The 22033-nt window shown below is 39.3% G+C and overlaps 1 protein-coding gene across 4 annotated transcripts in view; it reads right to left on the bottom strand.

Moving 5' to 3' along the window:
• Window positions 1-22033, bottom strand: part of LOC142379793 (CUB and sushi domain-containing protein 3-like) — a 284354-nt gene that overhangs the window by 93576 nt on the left and 168745 nt on the right. For 3 of the 4 annotated variants that reach the window (XM_075465063.1, XM_075465065.1, XM_075465066.1), the window contains exons 35-38: window positions 18941-19065; window positions 18736-18832; window positions 17281-17385; window positions 213-331 (exon numbers count right to left, since the gene is read on the bottom strand). In XM_075465063.1, the coding sequence (XP_075321178.1) occupies window positions 213-331; window positions 17281-17385; window positions 18736-18832; window positions 18941-19065 (446 nt within the window). The remainder of the gene's footprint in view (window positions 1-212; window positions 332-17280; window positions 17386-18735; window positions 18833-18940; window positions 19066-22033) is intronic. The other variant, XM_075465064.1, reaches the window with a different exon arrangement.

Here is a 22033-nt window from a genome sequence, read left to right as displayed (position 1 = left end):
AAGGACAGTAACTGCACACTTGTATGTTCACATATTTCTTTCCTGCTCTCTCTCGTCTCTCTCACACACAGACAAATGTCACCACTAACACTGCCTTGACTGACTCAACCCCTGGGGTACTCATTTAAAATTGCCACTACATTCAGGCAGATATGATTCACTTATCATAGTCATAAGAGAAGTGAAGATCTTTGCTGTACGCTTTCACCTACCTGTAAAGAAAAGCCTTGATCACACTGGAAGGAAACCATGTCGCCCACAGTGTAGCGATCCCCCACTTTTTGGCCGTTACTGGGAAGCATCGGCTCTGGACACGAATCCAAACCTATTGCTTAGGACAGAGTCACAACACACAAGTGTGGACAGCGATCATTCTTCTGCATAACAGACTGAAAGTGCCAGAATCAGAAATAAATACAAAAATGTATAATAATCAATATAAGATTGAAATACAATACACAAATGAATAATATGGGGTTAAATAAGATAAAAGGAATGTAATGGGAAAGTAATACATGAATCGATACAGGGATAAAAATAAAGACCAAATCGAATTAAATAAATAAAAATTATCATTAATTGGTAAAAGTTAAAAAAGTATTAAAGGAAAACTCCGGGGCATTTGAAGCGCATTTCCATTGCTAGAGGTTGTCAAATAATGATAGTAGGACACAGAGAGGTGCAAATCTGCGCTCCCTGTGTGGAGATCGCGCTGTTCACACAGCCTGTCATGCGAGGCTAATACGTGGTGGCTAAGGGGCAAGCGCTAACCCTTCCACGTAAAACAACAACTTGCACACTGCAGAAACGTCACACCACTTTATAAACCATCCGACAATAAAGTCACAAGCCTTACCATCAAAACCATATGCATGGTTCTCACATTACTGGCATGGGGACGTTACAAAACAACTTTATAAACAGCATGTCACTCACCGGATATTTGTACGCTCGTGCATGTGAAAGCCCAAAAGAGTCGATGGACGATAATCCCATATTGAGAATGAGGAGTTGTCGTCATAGTACAGAGCCCCGCCCCTATCCGCCATGTTGGCAGAATGCTAGCGAGAAAACGCCATTCTCTCCGTTCGTTTACATTGTGCGTGTGTTTTTAAATCAGTAAGTTTAAACAGTGCGGAATTGCAAGAACATGCCTGGAAATCACTGCTGTGTGAAGAACTGTTCCAGTACCTCACATAATACGTTTGGGAAACATAGGAACAACGAAATACATTTTTTTCGGTTTCCTAAATGGATGCAGCATCAGGTAGAGCAGGCGTCTGACCTGACGAGGAGACGCCGGGTTGCCTGGCTGGCTGGACCTTACTTTCGATTGCACCCCTCCGTCGATGAGAGTGTGTTCTCTGCATTTTCACTCGGGTACGTTCTCTAAAGATCTCTTTATGTTTTCTCTTAAAGCTACGAAGTTACTTTATGTTGTTGCAAACCCTGAAGTGCACCTGACGTTGCTGGCTGCCTAGCGAGCTAACTAGCGAACTGTTGCCTCTTCGAAAATGCTCAATTTGCAAACTGTTGCCTCTTTGAAAATTAATGTTAACTACCCCCTAATGTGGCTAATGTGTTAATGTGTACCCCTTCAGCCCTTTTGTCATACCATGAGCAGCGTTACCCTCTCAGTCTGTATCTTTATTTTGCATGTGTTCTGTGATGGGTTTGCCATTGATTGCATAGAATTTTTTCATAAACTATTTATTCTGTTGTAGGTAAGCCATCATATGAGATGTTGGAGAACCACGCTGACTGGACAAATTCAGCTTTTTACATTCAACTGTACCTGTGCACATGCTGCTCAAATGTGAGGGTGAAAACCTAATGCCTTTAGATAAGATTGTCACTGTTTGCTGTGCCTTAACGAACATGTGCAAAAGTGTTGTTTGAGTTCATTCCTCATTGTTCATTACTTTTTAATTTGTTTGAAATAAATGTTTGAGTGCCTTGTTCATTACCTTTTAATTTGTTTGAAATAAATGCTTGAAACAACTTGATATGGCTTAACAATGTTTATTACCAGAACAGGAAAAAAGAATAAGGGCGCAAGGTGCAGAATGCATGGTTATCTCTAGGAAAAGTTAACAGTGCAAAAGAACATGTGTGCATTCAGAAAAAAAAGTATAAAAATTTCCAGCATGTAAACATTGACAACAAGCAATGATAAAATAATACTGTTACTAGTGCAAAAGAACAAAGAAACACTATTCAGCACAAGAAGAGCAAAACCATGGCGTGTCAGCGGAGGGTCTGTCCACAAGCCCCACACAACTGAAGTGATACCACTGGACTGGTAAGTGGAGGCTCAGAGTCTCCGTGAATGCAGGACCTGTAAAATAAATAAAGTGAAATAAACTAAACAGTAAAAAGCATTTATTTCAAGTTACAGTCTACACTTTAGACACATTGATAATGGCTGTAATCTAACCAGGACATGTACACCTTGCATTCAAAATGTTAATGGTTTAAATCTAACCAGGAATGTACGCCCTGCAATCACACATAAGTACCCTAGCCAACCCAGTGTATGTGTCGTTGGGCTAAAATCAAATGACAACTAAATACCTAAACATAAGCTTTAGCATACATCAAAACATTGGAAACGTTTGTGTACATTGAACATCTCGTTAATCTAGTGTTTACAAAACAAGTCGCAGTTAATGACGTCGTCATTTTGGTCAAGAAGTGTCTCAATGCAATGTAATTACAACACACTAAAATGCATGACAAGAACCTTACCTTTGCCAGTACAACGCTGTTATCATCACCAGAGCCACCTGGAGGCTTGAAGATGGCCAAGTCCTGCACCCAGCCACAGCAGAAAGTCTCGTACGATTCCAAAGATTTGTGACTTTTAAACTCCTGCATAGTGTAGTAACTTACACCAAAGACAAGATAATTGACTATGTCCATATATGTGCACGCAGGTAACTGGTCCAGGTCTCTGTGCCATTCTGCTGCAGGGAGCTCGTAAGGATCAATATTTTGGATGCTGGACAGAGTCTCCAAATACCGCTGCTTTGCGCTTGTAATAAGCTTGTCCCTGTAAGGTCCCTTTTCTTTCGCCTTATCTCTCTCCATTGCTTTGCTTTCTTTCTTTCTTTTGTATTCGTCTCTGCCCTGCCGAAATGACAAATGCGGGAAGATATCCGTTAAGTTAATGGCGTTGCCCCTGGCAACCAATAGATTCTTCTGCCAACATGGCCGACCGGCCGACCGGAGTCATGTGACTCCTCATTCTCAATACAAAACAATTAATCTTCTCTAGAAAAACTGCGTTCAAGTATTTAAAACATTACAACAATATTACTGGGCATGTATTGTAATGTTTTAAATACTTGAACGCAGTTTTTCTAGAGAAGATTAATTGCTTTGTATATGGGATTATCGTCCATCGACTCTTTTGGGCTTTCACATGCGCGAGCGAACCAATAACCGGTGAGGGACATGCTGTTTATAAAGTTGTTTTGTAACGTCCCCATGCCAGTAATGTGAGAACCATGCATATGGTTTTGATGGTAAGGCTTGTGACTTTATTGTCGGATGGTTTATAAAGTGGTGTGACGTTTCTGCAGTGTGCAAGTTGTTGTTTTACGTGGAAGGGTTAGCACTTGCCCCTAGCCACCACGTATTAGCCTCGCATGACAGGCTGCCCAAACAGCGCTATCTCCACACAGGGAGCGCCAATTTGCACCAGTCTGTGTCTTACTATCAGTATTTGACAACTTCTAGCAATGGGATTGCACTTCAAATGCCCCGGAGTTTTCCTTTAATGCAATAAATTATTGCATTTATTTAGTTTTTTATGCTTACCTGCCTTTGATATATGTATTCATTTATTGAGCCATTTAAATGTTTTTGTTTTCATTTCTGATTATGGCAGTGTCAGTCTTCCAGGCAATTGCACAGGGAATTGAAATATACTAAAAACACATCTAATAACATATCTATATGGAGAAAAAGGATAAATCTGATTGCAATCAATCTTCCTGACAAATATTAACACAGAACCTTTTTTCAACTAGCTTGTGATGGCATAAAATCTATGTGTTGTTTTATTTTTTAGTATTGTATTTAGAAACTGGAATAAACCATCACGCTACTATCTACCGTCTTTGTAGATGTGATCACAAAATCTGTGACTAATCTGAAGCAATCGCTGTGAAACTATAAAGCGACCTTCTAAATAATTACTTGACAGACTAAGTGAACTCTATTGGAACAGAATGATTACAGTGTCATTTATAGGCCTAATATTGTGTTTTAATGGCTTAAAACCAACAGTGATGCTTTGGGCTGAATCAATGTGGGACATTTTGTTGATGCTATATTAATTTCTATTGAAGAAGAAAACAAAACTAGACCAAAATATAGTCAGGTGTGAAGAGACAAAGAACACCCTTAGCATTTTACTTCATTATTAACAGATCTATAATTTTGTTTGTCAGCTAAAAATGGCTCTGGAAAAAATGCCTCCCAGGAAGTTTTTGAACTGGCACAACTCATATGTTAATAAGTTTTTTAAATGCTATTTGGTTACATAACATACCATTAAAGCGGGCTGCTGGGAAAGGTAATGTTTGTGATAACTCTGAAAAAGCACATTTACAAAGCTTCCTCTATGATGCATTTTTAGTAAGGTATCCTGAGGGAGAGAATTAATGGGAATGAGTATATGCAACACAAGCAACTCGTGAAAATCACACTAATCCATGTTTAGGTACAGATAACACATATAAATTCCACTTTAAGACAGAAAATATAGACAATGGCTCAAGCACTCTCATTCAAGCCCTCTCAAATATATAACAAGTCCAAACAAGGCTGTGGGTGGATGACTGTAAATATGGCAGCATATATAGCAAAACACAATATACAAAACAATTTAAAGGCAACTCATCAGAGAGCTGAATAACAGCAGTGGTCAGTCAACTCGACACCCAGGGAACTTTAGAGAGGATATGTGAGTGGGAGATGATGGTAACCCAAAGAGGCTCAGAGCATCATGCATCGTAAAAGCAGCCAAAGCTTCAACAATTTAGCTAAAAAAGAGACACTGTACAAGTGGTGTGGGTGGATCCTTTGAAGCCTGGAAGTTTTGTCATATGTGGGTTTAAATAAGGAATATTACTTTGAAAATTTTAATTGATTTCTAGGAGATTTGGTTACGCAAGTCACGAAAGCAGTGCAGTTACTGCCATATTATAAGACTGCCACAAGGTAAGTCCGACATCAAAGCCCAATGCTGCTATAAATTAAACAGTTTTTGTTTAATAATCACGTGACTTAAGTATAGGGAACAGTCAGCCTTCATAATACATAGCTCTGTGAGACTAGGAAACAGATAAAGCAGTGCATTTTTTTTTCTCAAATAGTAGCTCATACAATGAAAATGACAAGATTTACAAGAAAGTCTGATGTAGGGTACACTGACCCTTGGTTTGTATTACATACAGGAGCAAAACAAGAAGGTGTAAATGTATAAATGTTTCTGCATAGTCAAGAGGCTTTTAAAATAACATGATTTCAGCAAAAATATATGTTCTTTGTTGTCTATGTTGTTATGTTCATATATATATGTTCTTCAAGCATATGTTGATGCCAGAATTTACATAAAAAATACAAGAGGCAAGGTACCAAAACATAAACAGACCTCTGGTCAGGTTAAGAGTGGGTGCCCTCAAACATATGGCACCAGTTCCTGTTGTGCTCTAGGTAGTTTACAGTCAAACTGTCAAAATTCACATCTTGGCAGGTACAGCTGTCATCCTGCTGTCAGAAGGTCAACACTTGTTCCTGCATGTGCAACCGCGACTGGAACGAGTTCCGTCTTCATCAAACTTGCTTGATATTTCTAAGAGGATTTGAGAGGATTTTAAGAAATCCCAAACGAGCCAGTGGATTTTCAAGGGGACAACGTATGTGTCACAATGGTCTAGGAGTCCCCATTTAAGTGTGTTGTAACTGTGAGGTTATCTCCTGCTGTTTCCACTGCATAATGTGACTTTACACAAATCTTATAATTCCAGCAGATAACAAAAAAATATATATCTTCTTCATTGTTCACACATACGTGTGTGTGTGTGTGTGTGTGTGTGTGTGTGTGTGTGTGTGTGTGTGTGTGCGTGTGTGTGTGTGTGTGTGTGTGTGTGTGTGCGTGTGTGTGTGCGTGTGTGAGAGTATGCATGTATATGTATGTGTAAAACACCATTGAAAAAGACAACAACAACTGTTTAGTATTCAAAAGAAGTAGAAGGACCCTGGATGCAAAGACAAAATGCCACGATACTAAACGCTACCTGGCAGATGAAGAAGCAAAACACACAGATTACAAAATATGGAACAGTTTCCTTTGAGGAAAAAAAAGTCTCTTCATAAAGGTGTACACAAATGGAATAGCAAAATGAGTGTTATTTGCATCAAACATAATAATGTGTGTATGCACCAACCTCAGCACTGGCAACTGAGAGCTTAACATAATTAAGAGCTACTTTGAGGGGGTGGTGAGAAATGCAAATGCAAAGGGGGAGCCAGATGGATTAACAGACAAGTCTCTATTTCAGTCATGTAATCTCTAACTGTCTTTATCTCTGCAAGAGTAAAGTCTGAATCACAACATAAGTTTGTCATTTCATGATATTCTTCCTGTTTTATGTTGATCATCATGATGTTCATCTCAGACCATCGAAATCTTTTTGTACATGGCTACTTTCATATTGTCCAATCACTCATAATCACTTTGACAATTGAATGATCTGCACCATTAACTAAAAGTATCAAAATCAACCACACTTGAATTAATATGACATGATGTGACATTTTTATGAGTAACTGTAACAACCTGACACTAGCTTTAATTTACCTGAAATTGAGCACAAGTGCTTTTGATAGTAGGGGAAAATGAGCCATTAATAAAAATTAATAACAAGGGCAAAAAGAACATCTTTTCATGATGCAGTACAAATTGGAGGCAGAAAATAAGTCCATCTCCTATGTTACATAACAAGAGTGTTCTTATTTAATGTATTACTGCATTTAATGGTATTCTAATTATACGAATAAACTGTGTGCGGAAAGTTAGTCAGGGATTCAATAGTCATTAGTCATGTGAGCTTCTCTCACTAATAATCAGTGAGTAGGGAGGAGCAATATCTCTGAATTAGTCAGTAAGTATCCAGAGGATATTTGCTATGCACCAAGCACACACAGTGTTTGGTGTGTAAAGATATACTGAGGAGCGTGTTCTGTGAAATATTTATGTGACAAAGTGTTAGTAAAAGAAGACCCACATATTACTGAATCAGCACAAAATTATTTGCAACATACCACATGAAACAGACCTGCAGCTGGTCCACACTTGTATAATTTACTGAGTGAGAAAGATTATACTTTGTGCTTTTGAAAAAAACAGCTGTGAGTGGTATAATTGAGAGAGCAACTACAGACTCTGTGTCTAACCGATTTGAAAGGATACGTGTGTGTGCTTTTCACTATGGTTTAGTTTGACTAAAAATGAACAACCAAGGTTGTTGAGTCTTGGAGGCTTTGCTGACGCTGTGACGCTTTGCGGTAAGACGTGTTGCATCACTTCCTGTTACCTTGCTTGTGCACTGTGGAATTTCTTGCTCCGCTTGGAGTACTGATAATCACTTTATTTCGATCTATAACTTACACAATTTTGCATAGTTAAACTCTATAGCTTACCGTTCTGTTCTAACACACTCCTACAGATCTTTAATCTTTATTCTCACTTTTTAGCGGTGTGTCTGGTTCTCTAGCGTAGCATGGCTACCGGTTCTCTTCCTCCTTCTCCTGCTTTCACCTGCTCCGTGTGTCAGATGTTTAGTTACTCCTCTGCCTCCTTTAGCGATAATGGTACATGTAACAAATGTAGTCTTTTTGTAGTTTTGGAGGCGAGGTTATCTGAATTGGAAGCTCGGCTCTGCACTGTTGAAAATCAACCGATAGCGAGCCAGGCCCCTTTTGCCAGTGTGGAGCCACCTAGCGTAGCTAGCTCCATTAGCCTCCCCCTAGCAGAACCTGAGCAGCCAGGATTACAACGTGGCTGGGTGACTGTCAGGAAGAGGCATAGCTCTAAAGTCAAGCCCGTTGTTCACCATCGACCTGTCCACGCTTCAAACAGATTTTCCCCACTCAGCGACACACCCGCTGAGGACAAAACCCTGGTAATTGGCAGCTCTATAGTCAGAAACGTGGCATTAGAGACACCAGCGGCCATAGTCAAATGCATTCCAGGGGCCAGAGCGGGCGACATAGAATCCTATTTAAAACTGCTGGCTAAGGATAAACGTAAATATGGTAAAATAGTTATTCACGTCGGCGTTAATGACACCCGGTTACGCCAATCGGAGGTCACTAAAATTAATGTTGCATCGGTGTGTGATTTTGCCAAAACAATGTCGGACTCCGTAGTTTTCTCTGGACCCCTGCCAAATCTGACCAGCGATGACATGTTTAGCCGCATATCGTCCTACAATCGCTGGTTGTCTAGATGGTGTCCAGCAAATAACGTGGGCTACATAGATAATTGGCAATCTTTCTGGAGAAAACCTGGTCTGATGAGGAGAGACGGCATCCATCCCACTTTGGAAGGAGCAGCTCTCATTTCTAGAAATATGGATGAATTTATTTGCCACCCTAAAACATGACAACCCAGGGCTCAGACCAGGATGCAGAGTTGTAGTCTTACACACTTCTCTGCAGCTTCCCACCTGCTGCTACCCACCCAATCAATTAACACAAAAGGAGCAAATCCTCTTGTGCAAAAAGAAATTATTAAAACAAAAACTTTAACTGAACAAGAACATCAAACTATTAAATGTGGTTTGCTGAATATCAGATCTCTCCTTTCGAAGTCTCTGTTAGTGAATGAGTTGATTTGTGATCATCATATTGATATATTTTGTCTTGCAGAAACCTGGCTGCAGCAGGAGGATCATGTTAGCATTAATGAAGCAACTCCCTCTGACTGTTTAAATGTTCACGTTCCTCGAACCACAGGCAGAGGAGGAGGAGTGGCAGCTATTTTCAGATCAGGGTTACTCATCAGTCCCAGACCCAAGATTAGTTTTAGCTCTTTTGAATACCTGATTCTCAGTTTTTCCCACGCAAAGTGGAAATCCCAGAAACCTCTTGTGTTTGTTGTTGTGTATCGTCCACCTGGCCCTTATTCTGAGTTTCTGTCTGAATTCTCAGAGTTTTTATCCCAGTTAGTGCTGAGTACAGATAAAGTCATTGTAGTGGGTGACTTTAATATTCATGTAGATGTTGAAAATGACAGCCTGAATATGAACTTTAATTCTATATTGGACTCTATTGGATTTTCTCAGAGTGTACACAGACCGACTCACTGCCTTAATCACACCCTTGATCTTGTGCTGACTTATGGCATTGAGAGTGAACAGTTAACAGTGTTCCCTCATAACCCTGTCTTATCTGACCATTTTCTGATAACCTTTGAGTTTACATTACTTGACTATACAGTTTCTGAGAAGAAATTTACGTATAGAAGGTGTTTATCAGAGGATGCTGTAACCAGATTTAAAGAATTAATTCCATCATCCTTTTCTTCACTGCCATGTGCAGATATGACAGAAGACGACTACCTAAACTTTACTCCAGCAGCACTTGACTCTCTTGTTGACAGCACTATAGTTTCAATGCGTACAGCACTGGACAATGTTGCCCCTCTGAAAAGGAAGGTAATCAGTCAGAAGAGGTTGGCTCCTTGGTATAATTCACAGCTGCGTGCTTTAAAGCAGACTGCAAGAAAGCTGGAGAGACAGTGGCGTTCCTCTAATTTAGAAGAGTCTCAGTTAGTCTGGAAAGATAGTTTAACAATGTATAAGAAAGCCCTTCGTAAAGCTAGAACTGCTTATTATTCATCATTGATAGAAGAGAATAAGAACAATCCCAGGTTTCTTTTCAGCACTGTAGCCAGTCTGACTAAGAGTCCGAGCTCTGCTGAGCCAGTTATTCCTTTAACTCTCAGCAGTGATGATTTCATGAGCTTCTTTATTAATAAAATTGTTTCTATCAGAGAGAAGATTGATGAGTCCTTCCCACTATTATTAGTGATGTATCATCAAGTACAGCAGCTTTAGAAGTATCTTTAGAACCTGATTTGTATTTAGACGGCTTCTGCCCAGTTGATCTCTCTGATCTAACAACAGCAATAGTCTCTTCTAAACCATCAACTTGTGTTTTAGACCCAATCCCAAACAGACTGTTCAAGGAGGTTTTCCCATTAATTGACACTTCCATATTGGATTTGATCAATCTGTCTTTGTTGACAGGATATGTACCTCAGACTTTTAAGGTTGCTGTAATTAAACCTTTACTTAAAAAACCTACTCTTGATTCAGAAGTGTTGGCTCATTATAGACCTATATCCAATCTCCCTTTTATGTCTAAAGTTCTTGAAAAAATAGTTGCAGCTCAGCTTTGTGATCATTTACACAGAAATAATCTGTTTGAAGAGTTTCAGTCAGGATTCAGAGTGCATCATAGCACAGAAACTGCACTGCTGAAAGTTACCAATGATCTCCTCTTAGCCTCTGATAGCGGACTTGTGTCTGTGCTTGTCCTGTTGGATCTCAGTGCTGCATTTGATACGGTCGATCACAGTATCTTATTACACAGACTTGAACATGTTATTGGGATTAAAGGAACTGCATTAGGCTGGTTTAAATCATATTTATCTGATAGATTTCAGTTTGTTCTTGTAAATGAAGAATCTTCCTCACACACCAGAGTAAGTCATGGAGTTCCCCAGGGTTCTGTGCTTGGACCGATTCTTTTTACTTTATACATGCTTCCATTAGGTAACATTATTAGACAGCATGGCATAAATTTCCATTGCTATGCTGATGATACTCAGCTGTACTTATCTATAAAACCAGATGAACCCAATAGGTTGGTCAGACTACAAGCATGTCTTAAAGACATAAAGACCTGGATGACTCAGAACTGTCTGCTGCTAAATTCAGACAAAACTGAAGTCGTTATCTTTGGACCTGAGCGTTTCAGGGAGAAATTGTCTAGCTATATAGTTACTCTAGATGGTATTTCCTTGGCTTCTAGTTCTACAGTGAGGAACCTTGGAGTTATTTTTGACCAGAACTTATCATTTGACTCGCATATAAAACAGGTTTCTAGGACTGCCTTCTTTCACCTTCGTAATATTGTTAAAATCAGGAACATCTTGTCTCAGAGTGATGCAGAAAAACTAATTCATGCATTTGTTACTTCAAGATTGGACTACTGTAATTCTTTATTATTGGGCTGTCCCACATATTCTCTGAAAAGCCTCCAGTTGATCCAAAATGCTGCAGTCAGAGTTTTGATGAGAACTAACAGGAGAGATCATATTTCTCCAGTTTTAGCTTCTCTTCATTGGCTCCCTGTTAAATTCAGAATAGAATTTAAGATTCTTCTCCTTACATATAAAGCTCTTAATGACCGAGCTCCATCATATCTTAAAGATCTCATTGTTAGATATTTTCCTAACAGAGCACTTCGTTCCCAAACTGCAGGTTTACTTGAGGTTCCCAGAGTTTCTAAAAGTAGAATGGGAGGCAGAGCCTTCAGTTATCAGGCCCCTCTATTGTGGAATAAGCTGCCAGTAAATGTCCGGGAAGCAGACACCCTTTCCACTTTTAAGACCAGGCTTAAAACTTTCCTTTTTGATAAAGCTTATAGTTAGGGATGGCTCAGGTGATCCTGAAACATCCCATAGTTAAGCTGCTATAGGCCTAGACTGCTGGGGGGCCTCATCTGACACACCTTTCCTCACTTTACTCTCTTTATGTATATGTGATATTATTATGGTCATTAACTCGTGTTTCCCTGTTCCAACAGATATCCTTTGAATGGTGTTACAGTGCCGCCGTCGCGGTGGCCCTCTGCCCCCCCTCCCCCCCCCCCCCCCTTTCTGTCTTCTCAAACCCCAGCTGGTCGAGGCGGATGGCCACCCTTCCTGAGTCTGGTTCTGCCAGAGGTTTCTTCCTGTTAAAAGGGAGTCGTTTCTCTCCACAGTCGCCTCAGGCACGCTCAGGCCGGGAGATTGGACCGAAAAACAAAAAGTTTTCAGTGCAATCTGTTGGTTTTCTTAGCTAGGAAATTGTTTTTGAATTGGCTCTATATGAACGAATTGGATTATTTTATGAATTATGATTATTATTAATTAATTGAATTCCAATTGGCTTGAATTGGACTTACTATCTAAGTGCCTTGAGATGACATTTGTTGTATTTGGCGCTATATAAATAAAAATGAATTGAATTGAATTAAAAATGTTAAAAGATGTGGTCTGAGCAGGCAGCATCTTAAGCAATTTTTTTATCTGATGAAAAGAGCACAAAAATTAACTCTGCCTCTTAAATATATTCACCTTAGCCACTCCTCCATTCCTGCTGGAAGGCAAGTGACAGTGTGTGCACTCTGTACTCACTGAAAGAATACCAGCCATATACTGAATATAAACTCAGGAACATAGACTTGAAAAATATTTGTGTAAATATACATTTCTGTTTGCCTTTAAGGTTGTGTAAACAAAAAATGCACATGGCAGATATGCCAGCTCCACAGTAGAGGACATTTGTACACCGAGGTGATATCATTTAGAGGGCATAAACTCGAGCGGTCAGTCTGCTCTATTAATTAGTGTAGAAGTTACCTTTCTTTGTCAGTTTCAGCTAAATGAAGACAATTATGCAATCACCATCAGATGTATCTCACATTTAATGGTTAATTATGAAAGGCCTGTGAATCTATGCTTTTAGTCTTAAATGTGGAAGGATTTCTCCTTGATAAATAACATTTTCTTTAAAAAAAAAAAAAAAGTAAAAAAATCCAAGTATTCATTTACAGCAATCTTAGCACTGTAATGCTATTAACTCAAAGTTCATTCTTTTTGCACGGACAAACATCAGCGCCTCACTGCCTCTAAAGGGGTTCCCCATGTCTCAGTACCGGGACCCTTTTTCTTTGTTAGACTTATAGACAAGTTTTTGACCCGTTTCCGCTCTACTTCCTAAACTCCTCCCGTCGATGCTTTCCAATTCCGTTCTGGCGGGCTCCGGTTTGTTTTGCTAGCTAGCTCCGATATCGACGCAGTGAGAAAAAGGATGGAAAACCTCAAGAGGAAAAGTGGTTCGGGAACGACATGTGCAGTAGTTGGCTGTACAAACTCAAGAAAGCACTTGAACGAGTGGTTAGATAGAGAGTGCTTTGACCACAAACCAGCCACGAAGAGGCAATTTTCATGCCCTCAGTTGTTTACATTTTTTCCCAAGCCTGATACCGACTCGGAATCACGGGCCTGACTGAAGGTATTGTGTTGGGTTGTTTTGTATTTCACTTTTTAATACCTGTTAGGATTAAATAAATGATCTTTCTAGTTGAAGCCGTTTGTTTCATTTCCTCAAAACAATTAATTATTTCAGTGTTATTAAAGTAATTCTATTGTAACTTCTCAAAAAGCCCATTATGGAGCTCCCCCTACAGGCTTGGAGGTAATGTACGGTTAAGACACTGTCGTAAATCTCTTTCTCTTCCTTGCTTCATCAGTCAACGTCTTCTTCTGTTTCTTCAGTGCCTCTGCCATGATGATCGTACTGACAATGTTGCGCTAGCTTAGCCTTATACCTGGGAGCGTGAGAGGGGTCTATTTGTTTTTGCGGTAGGTGTGCCAGAAAGCAAGAAGTACTTCCACTCAGCTCCCAGGCCGGTCCAGCAAAGTTACATAGCGCAGTTATTCCAACTCAGACCCCTAAAGGGCATAGGAGACAGGCCAATCGTAAAATATTAGAACTCATTCTAGCCGCACAATTTTTTCAAACTGTTATTTTAAGGTAGAAATGTTACATAGTATTGTTTTAATGTAAAGTATTAGTTTACTATGAATGAACTGTGTTAAAAGAAATTGTAACACTAAGGAAGATAGGGCACTCATGATCGTAGTTCAGTGCAATAATGAAATGAAATTACATCAACCTTTATTTTCAATTTTGTACAACAATACATTCAACATTATATTACCGTATTTTCCGCATTATAGAGCGCACTGGATTATAAAGCACACTGTCAATGAATGGTCTATTTTCGATCTTTTTTCATATATAAAGCGCACCGGGATATAAGGCGCATTAAGCGAAACAAAACAGTGTCGTTGCTGTTACCTGGCAGTTCAGTGATGATTCGAAAACGAAACTTATAAAATCGGCTCAGCGCATGCGCAAAACCGCAAAGTAGTAATTCTCGACAAGTAGCACAAATCGACTGAACACCGGCCTTCGTGAAAGCTCGGACCACAGTTGAGACTGATACCTTAGCCCAGGCATCCACGATCCATTGGCAGATAGTAGCGAAAGTCGCCCGGCGCTGTCTCCCTCTCTTGGTGAATGTGTGTTCGCCTTCTGACATCCACTGCCCCCACGCAGCTCGCAGTTCAACTTTGAACGCCCTGTTGACACTGATATTCATGTCCCGTGCTAACGCTGTTGCCTTCCATCGAATAGAGACTGTAGAGACGCTTCTACCCGCTGCTCTCAATAACCCACTGTTCAATTTTGTTATTATTATGGTGAATCACAATATATATTACTTCGCTACGCTCATGACTACTGTAGCCGTAATGCTGCGGTGCGGCTTTGTAGTTTACCAAAGTCTTACTAAAAAATTTTGACAGAGCGCCGTGTACCACACAAAATCGCTTCGGGGTCCGTAAGCTAACAAGAATAAATCCATATATAAAGCGCTCCGGGTTATAAGGCGCACTTTTATTTTTTGAGAAAATTATAGGCTTTTAAGTGCGCCTTATCGTGCGGAAAATACGGTACATTATGTAAACAACACATCTGTTGGCAAACCTTGGGCACCTACATAGGGCAGTTTATTTTGGTTTTAAAATGCTGAGATATTTAGTGCAGAACTGTAACCTTCCCTCAACAAAATCAAAGATTTTCGGGAGCATGTGGGAAAAGTAAAATGTACACAGGATTGCAGCTGCGTGGGAACAAGATCTCCCTGGTCCAGCGACACATGTACATCCCGCGGTTTTGACTTCTCCAGCTTCAGTTACCAGCACCCAAGCATTATGCCACGCATTGTTCAAACATTGACTAGGCTCTACATTTGCTTTCAGGTAAACAAAACAATCATGTTTGGATGACATGACACAACCGACTTTGTTGCTATGCAGGTATTGATATGCCTCGGAGGCTTTCAGATTGTCCATTGCTTTTCCATCTATTGCTATGGAGTCCACGAAATAAGCGCAAATCTTGCTGTATGTTATGTTGGGCCACGTCGTCACGTTATCCTGCCAGTCATGTTGCTTTACACAGAAAAATCCGGCTATATTTGAGATTGCCAATGAGCTCTTGATAAAGACAATGGTTATCTCCTGCCTCAACTGCTGCAAAGCTCGTCTTGATGGTCTCTCTGCACGAACACCATTGGGGTGACCAAAAAGGACACATGCTTCAAATTGTTATCATAGTTGCTCATATGGAAATAATTTAGCCCAGTGCAGGCTGCAGTGACAGAAGCCCACTGTGGGGCTTTATTGGTATGCAACTGCCATACTGCCTGTGAGAGAATGCCAGTTTGTACAGCTATTCGACACTGTCTGCCTTAGAAAAGCTGGTTAAATGCTTGGCTCCTAAAGTGTTGTGGTGATGGGAGGTAGACAGAATTTCTGTTTGGTCTCAATGGACCATAACAATAAGTTTTACAACAGATGGCTTTGTTTTGTTTTTTCTGCTCATAATTTTCAGCATTATTTGGTAGCTAAGAACTAGAGATTGTCAAATGAAACTTTTTCCAAGTCAGCCAGTGTTGAAATAAGTTACAAAAATAAACCGAACTAAAGGTGATACTTAAGGGTTGAAGTTGACGAAATAAATCTAAATCTGAAGCTGCTATACTCTGTGAACTAGAAGATCCCAAACTGGAAAACTAACTGCCTAAAAGAAACAGAAATACCTAATCAGTAGATCCAAAGGCAGGCAACATGGCTAAATCACACATATAGAAATATATCTCAGTAAGTAGACAGTACATATGTCATGCAAGGAAATTAATACCAACACCAACAGGAAAAGTAGAGAAAAGTTTTAAGGAGCCTGGATTACTCAAAGATTTGAATACTGACTTTCATGTACATTACAAAGGAAGCAGTACTGTAGTAAAAAAAAAAAAAAAAAAAAAAAAGGAGACAGAAACAGAAACAGCTGACTGAGAGGCATGGCACTGAAGTGATGCTCAGCAGTTGGTACTGGTTATAGGAGAAAGGATATATGGATATGGCAACACACTGGTTCCAAGAAAGAGAAATGAAGCACAGACTAAGAGACATGACTGTGAAGTCATTCTCAACAGTGGTATGACACCCCTCGGCTCACAAGTCTGACAGCTAAGGCAGATTTACCGACAGCTATGTTTCTTCATACTTGTAATGCACTTGCTGGATCTGACTGTTAGCTTGAATCGATATCAATACTCCGCTAACTGTTAACAGAAATGTTTTGATGCCAGTTCCCCTTCTGTCTCTGTGCTGTCTAAATCCTGTTACTTAGTCTCAACATTATGAATCTCATATCTCCTCTACTCCTAATGTCTCTGTGGTTGTGGACAAAATGTGAGGAGCAAATACAGAAAGTACCAGCTTAAAATCCAACTGAGAGACAAAACCATAGGGAGAAAGCAAAGTGCCTGATATGTCATTAACGGTGGACTATTTCATAGTATATCTCCCCTATTTCTATTTGCATAATTTTTGACTGGGAGCACTTAGGATATGTCACTCTACTGGAGCCAGGCACACTTTTTAAATGTTGGTACACCATAAAACACATTTAAGCATACTCCTTAGCGAGTAAGCCCCTAAGTGAATAGCCCACTGAGAGATGAGGAGATTCCAGGCTTAAATTAAAATGAAAATGTGCACTAACTTGAAGCTATGTGAGAATTTAAAGAGTAAAACCGCAGGAGAATAAGAGGCTGATATGCCAGAGATGCAGATACAATGACTGAAAATCATCATAAGGTAGAAAGAAGATGAATAAAACCACTCACATCCACTCACACACAACATCTTTGCAAGTCCAACTGTGCTACCCAGACCAGCTGTCCCTCTTATTTCTTTTACCCCTGTGCAGCAGCTGGATGCCACAGGCAGATGTACACAGACATAAAGCAACAACAGACGAAGTGACAGAAAGGCAGACACGCTGTCTCTCCTCATACCTGTGTACTCCAAGTGAAAACCAGCAGCAGATACACTGATGTCAGACTGGAAGGTCGAGTACAGGTTGTTGGATGTGCTGTTTAGCAGTTGGGGAATTGTTGTACCTGTATTATACAACACAGAGAATATAGTTTAGCCCATTTCTAGTCTAAATTCCAGATTTAAGCTAATGAAATGAACATATGTGCAACAGAGTTATCATAACGTATTGGCAATGCACAATATATGTCTAACCAGAATTATTACACAATACATGGTTCCTATTAATTTTCCATCCCAAAAATCCATACTTTCCCACTGTTGATCTTCAAGATTTTTTAAAAAGAGCAATTATTGACAATTTGAACCCAAACATTTTATTTAAAATTTTAATGAATGGTTTTGTCCAAAAATCAACATAAACTAAACGAGTATAAATGCAAGCAATCCGATGTACAGAATATCATTCAAGTTGCAATACTCAGTGGGCAATACACAAAAGCACCAACATATGTCCAAAGAGAATGTAAACTAATGAATGTAATCCATTTTCTTCTCGCCTGTCCTAAACATAACAAATATACCATACAATCCAATGAATATGATAAATATTTTTGGCAACCCCATTATTTCAAATGTCATTTATATAAGTTATAAATGTCATTTCTATAAATGTCATTTATATAATGTCTTTTATATGTAATCTTTGTGAAAGTGCAAGATACTTTTTATTTTGAAAAGTAAGGAAGTACCGTAAGGAAAATGGTCTGAAATAGCTTTTCATACCTGTCTGAATGTGTATTGATTCCCTGATAAGAGAAATAATTGGGCTGAATGAATCATAGAGCCTTTTTGTTATACTGGTTGTGTGTAAATCATGACATCTCTTTTAAAACTTGAGACCCATTAATCAAACCCAGGAACCAAGCAAGGTCTACAATCTTAGCTCACTAAAGCATACTATTGTATGTGTAGCAATGATGAGGTCAGAGATAATTTTCTCTATTCAAGGTATATTTCTTTGGAAATTTGCATGGAGATACAGCCTAATTACAATCATCTTATCACTTTAGCCCAAGCTACAGTAAAACTGATTTAGAGCCATTTAAAATGCTTTAACCTTATCACACTCCATCCTTACTCAGCACAGCTGTGCCATAGAGCCATTTCACTTTTTAAAGAGTTTCGTTCTAAAATGAGACATTTCGCCACTTGAGAAATTTGACAGCTTGTCTCATAAAAATGACATTGCTGCAGAAGTCATTATACAACACCAGTTCATTTCATTCTATGACTGTAGGACTGGGGAAAGTTATGTGATGGCCCTTTTCTTGTTGGTTACTATATGGCAAGTGCACCATTTCCATGAAGTGAGCCTTACAGCAACAATACAATTGTGAAATCCCAAATGTCCCGTGTCATCAGTGCTATCGCCATATCCATCTGCTGCTGGAGCGTCGTTAAATGAGATTTACCTGAGTAGCTACCAAGCCTTGGAGCATTGCCATCAACTCCGTCAAAAAAGTCCAGTGAATCCCAGTTGTGTTCTGTGGCAAAGGTCACAACCTGAATCTAAAAAAGAAAAACACTCTTACTGATATCAAATAGTGAATAATGAATCCACTCCTAAATAAATCTCTTCATATGATCAAACATGAAGCTGCAAATGTTTCCTCTCACTTGTATGCCGGCTCCCTCTGGAACAGATATTCTCCAAGCACAGTTAAGGTAGTTGGCATATGGTTCAGGGTATCCAGGGGAGAGGATAGTCCCTTTGCGGTCAGTTAATACTCCACCACAGGGAACTGGACAAATGATGACATATTGGGAAAGAAAGAGAAGAAAAGAAGAGTCAGTCTTAAAAAAAAAAAAAATCATCCTTAATAGACTCAGCAACACTGAGGACTGGGCAGGCATCACAGCAGGGTTACACCGGACTGTCAGGCTTCAAAAGGGTGTCTCTGCCTTCCATAAATGTCCAATAATAAAATAATTTCAAAGGCTTAACTATAAAACCACTTTCAGCAATGAAACTCAATTGATTCTACAGAAAGAGTTGGAGTTCTATGATAAAGCCAGCAATGATAATGATAGGTTCTACTTGCATGAAGTAAATTAAAACTATATCATTATGATTTAACAGTCAGTGAACCGTAGCAGTGGAGGCACTCACTTATCTGCACAGAACAGTCAACCCTTGATGACTAATGTCAACTTTCACAGGCCAAATGAAAAACACTCTTCAACTGCAGAAGCTTTTCTATGTTCCCCCCATTTATACCAATTTTTTTCCACCAATATCAAACCCTTAAGCTCTCAGAAAATTACCAAATTGGAACCACTCACCAGGTTGTGCTGACATTGTTGGACATCGTGACACGTTTGTGCTTGAACAAAGAACTAAATAATAGAAGAGTTGGGCACAGTTGCAATTTCTTCAATGCTTTTCAGACATGTGCCAATTGCCTTTGTATTCGCCTAAAACACTCGATGTAGAGTTTGGCTCCACTTTATGTTCATTAAGGATTTTGTTAACCTAGCCATGCAGTTAAAAATTCTTTGGTTTTATTATGCACAAGAAAATACGACACAAAACGCTGTCCCCTTTCAGCTGACATATACAGTAGTTTTTTGCCATCTCTGTTCTGTTGGGAACCATTGCACTGCTGTCAGCAGCTGGAATTGATACATATTTTAAGCCATCGCTTACATTTCAACACAAAGGACAAGTGCTACATGCCACAGAGGGGAAAAAAAAGTGGAATAACAGCAACTTAAAGTAACTTGTTTTTTTTATTTTTTCCTTTCACTCCTAATCCAGAGTCATCTGTTCCTTTGGTTTTCTAAAGGTGTAACAATCATGAAATAAAAAGCTAGAGAAATATTAGACCTATCTTCTTTTGCATCCAGCCAAAAGAGGTATAAGATTCTTTATTAGATAATCCCCCTTCCCACAGACACATGGAAAATGAAGCCATAATGACTACTTTGTTCTTTTCCTTCTGAGTGACACATTAGAGAAAATGACTCTGTTCTGCATCTCAAAGCAATCCCGCAGTGGGGAAATCACTTTCAAATATTCACCACGACGGAATAACTTCTTCTGCAAAGGCATGTCATGTATAGAGCATTCAGTGCTGAAGTCAATAAACTCCAAAAGCGCAACTGAGGGATATAAGCTTGTGTCATTGTTTTGAAGTCGACTCTACAAATAAGAAATGAAAAGATCGATGACAATAATAAGAACAATAAAGTACCACAGGAAAATTGTCACATCCTACAGACATTACCTTAGAGGTTTGATGGGTTATGCAATCAATAACAGTGGCTAATGACCAGTGTCCATTGTCACATCTTTGTTGCTGTTATATACAGTTTTTTTGTGATACTTCTCCAAAAAATTATGTTATTTATCAAGTATCCATTCATGTTTCAAGTATTGATTGAATAGAAGTCTTATATTTGTGTTAAATTAAATTCATACATAAATTGTATATGTTATGCCTATTTTGTGATAATTTCATGACAGTGTGCAAGTCAGATATGGCGGCATGCAAAAGTTTAGGTTTAGGCACCCTAAAAAATTAGTAAAAGGTGGTAAATTAAAGAGAATAGATTACTTCAATATTTAACCTAAACACTCTCTTTGACTAGTATCAAAGCAGTAAACAGTTTTTGAAACTGGCTACATGCAAAAGTCTTTCATTATTTTTGTTTAGCCACTACTTCTGCAAAAGGCTTCAAATTCTGTGAGCTTCTTGGACCGGCATACACTCCTCTGATGAGGTCAGTTCACAAATGTTTGATGACGTTTGGACAAATTCTTCAGCTTTTTTTTTTCTTCTGATTTTTTGATGTGTTTGGGATCATCATTATGTTGTAGAAGATGTCTTAGCTTCATCTTGCTTCTATCTTTAAATAAGGTGTGACGTTTGCTTTCAGATTTTTTGTATTAGCTTGAAATCATTATTCCCACTACAGCTGAAATGTCCTCTTTGCAACTGACTGAAACACAAGCACAAAGCCCGATTGATCAAACAAAAGCAGAGGCATTTTCAAAATTACTTTTGACCCCCGTTTTTCTCCAAATATATTCTCTTTTGATTTCATGAGGTCTTGTTTCCAAAAAGTATCAACTGTTTCACAGGGATTTTGATTTGCCTTTCTCGCAAATCTATAAGCTGTCCTCCTGGGAAGTTTTCTTGGGGTCTGGTTGAATGGTATTTTTTGCCGAGTAAGGTTCCTGAAAAGACCCAAAGTATCTGAGTAACAGTCATGATAAGAGCTGGGTAAATTTTCTAAATGGTAATAAAATTTGCCTCAGTGCTTCCTTTAGCATCTCCTTAAAGGGATAGTTCGCCTCTTTTGACATGAAGCTGTATGACATCCCATATTAGCAATATAATTTATGAACATTGACTTACCCCCCGCTGCGTACTGTGAGCCGAGTTCCAGCTGAGTTTTGGCGTCCAGGAAGGTAGTCCGGCTAGTTGGCTGGGGCTAGAAAAATAAAGCTTCTTGCTTCTCAAAACAATATGCGTTCAAAAGAGTAATACATTTGCATCACAAAATCGTTCTCGATGAAAAAGTCAGACCTCACATCGCTTGGCGCTATTTTTGCCTCCCTTGATATCAATGCGTCAAGCGACCTAGCGATAACCGCAACTGTTACAGTGTTTGCTGCTCGGAAGCAAGGGAGTGCTCGGTCTGCTCTTCGGTCTGCACAGTTTACATTGGACGCATTGATATCAAGGGAGGCAAAAATAGCACCAA

The sequence above is a fragment of the Odontesthes bonariensis genome, chromosome 5 (genome assembly GCF_027942865.1).
Source record: "Odontesthes bonariensis isolate fOdoBon6 chromosome 5, fOdoBon6.hap1, whole genome shotgun sequence".
Taxonomy (NCBI): Eukaryota; Metazoa; Chordata; class Actinopteri; order Atheriniformes; family Atherinopsidae; genus Odontesthes; species Odontesthes bonariensis.
Note: the sequence above shows the minus strand (reverse complement) of the source record. Positions and strands in the feature narration are given on the sequence as shown.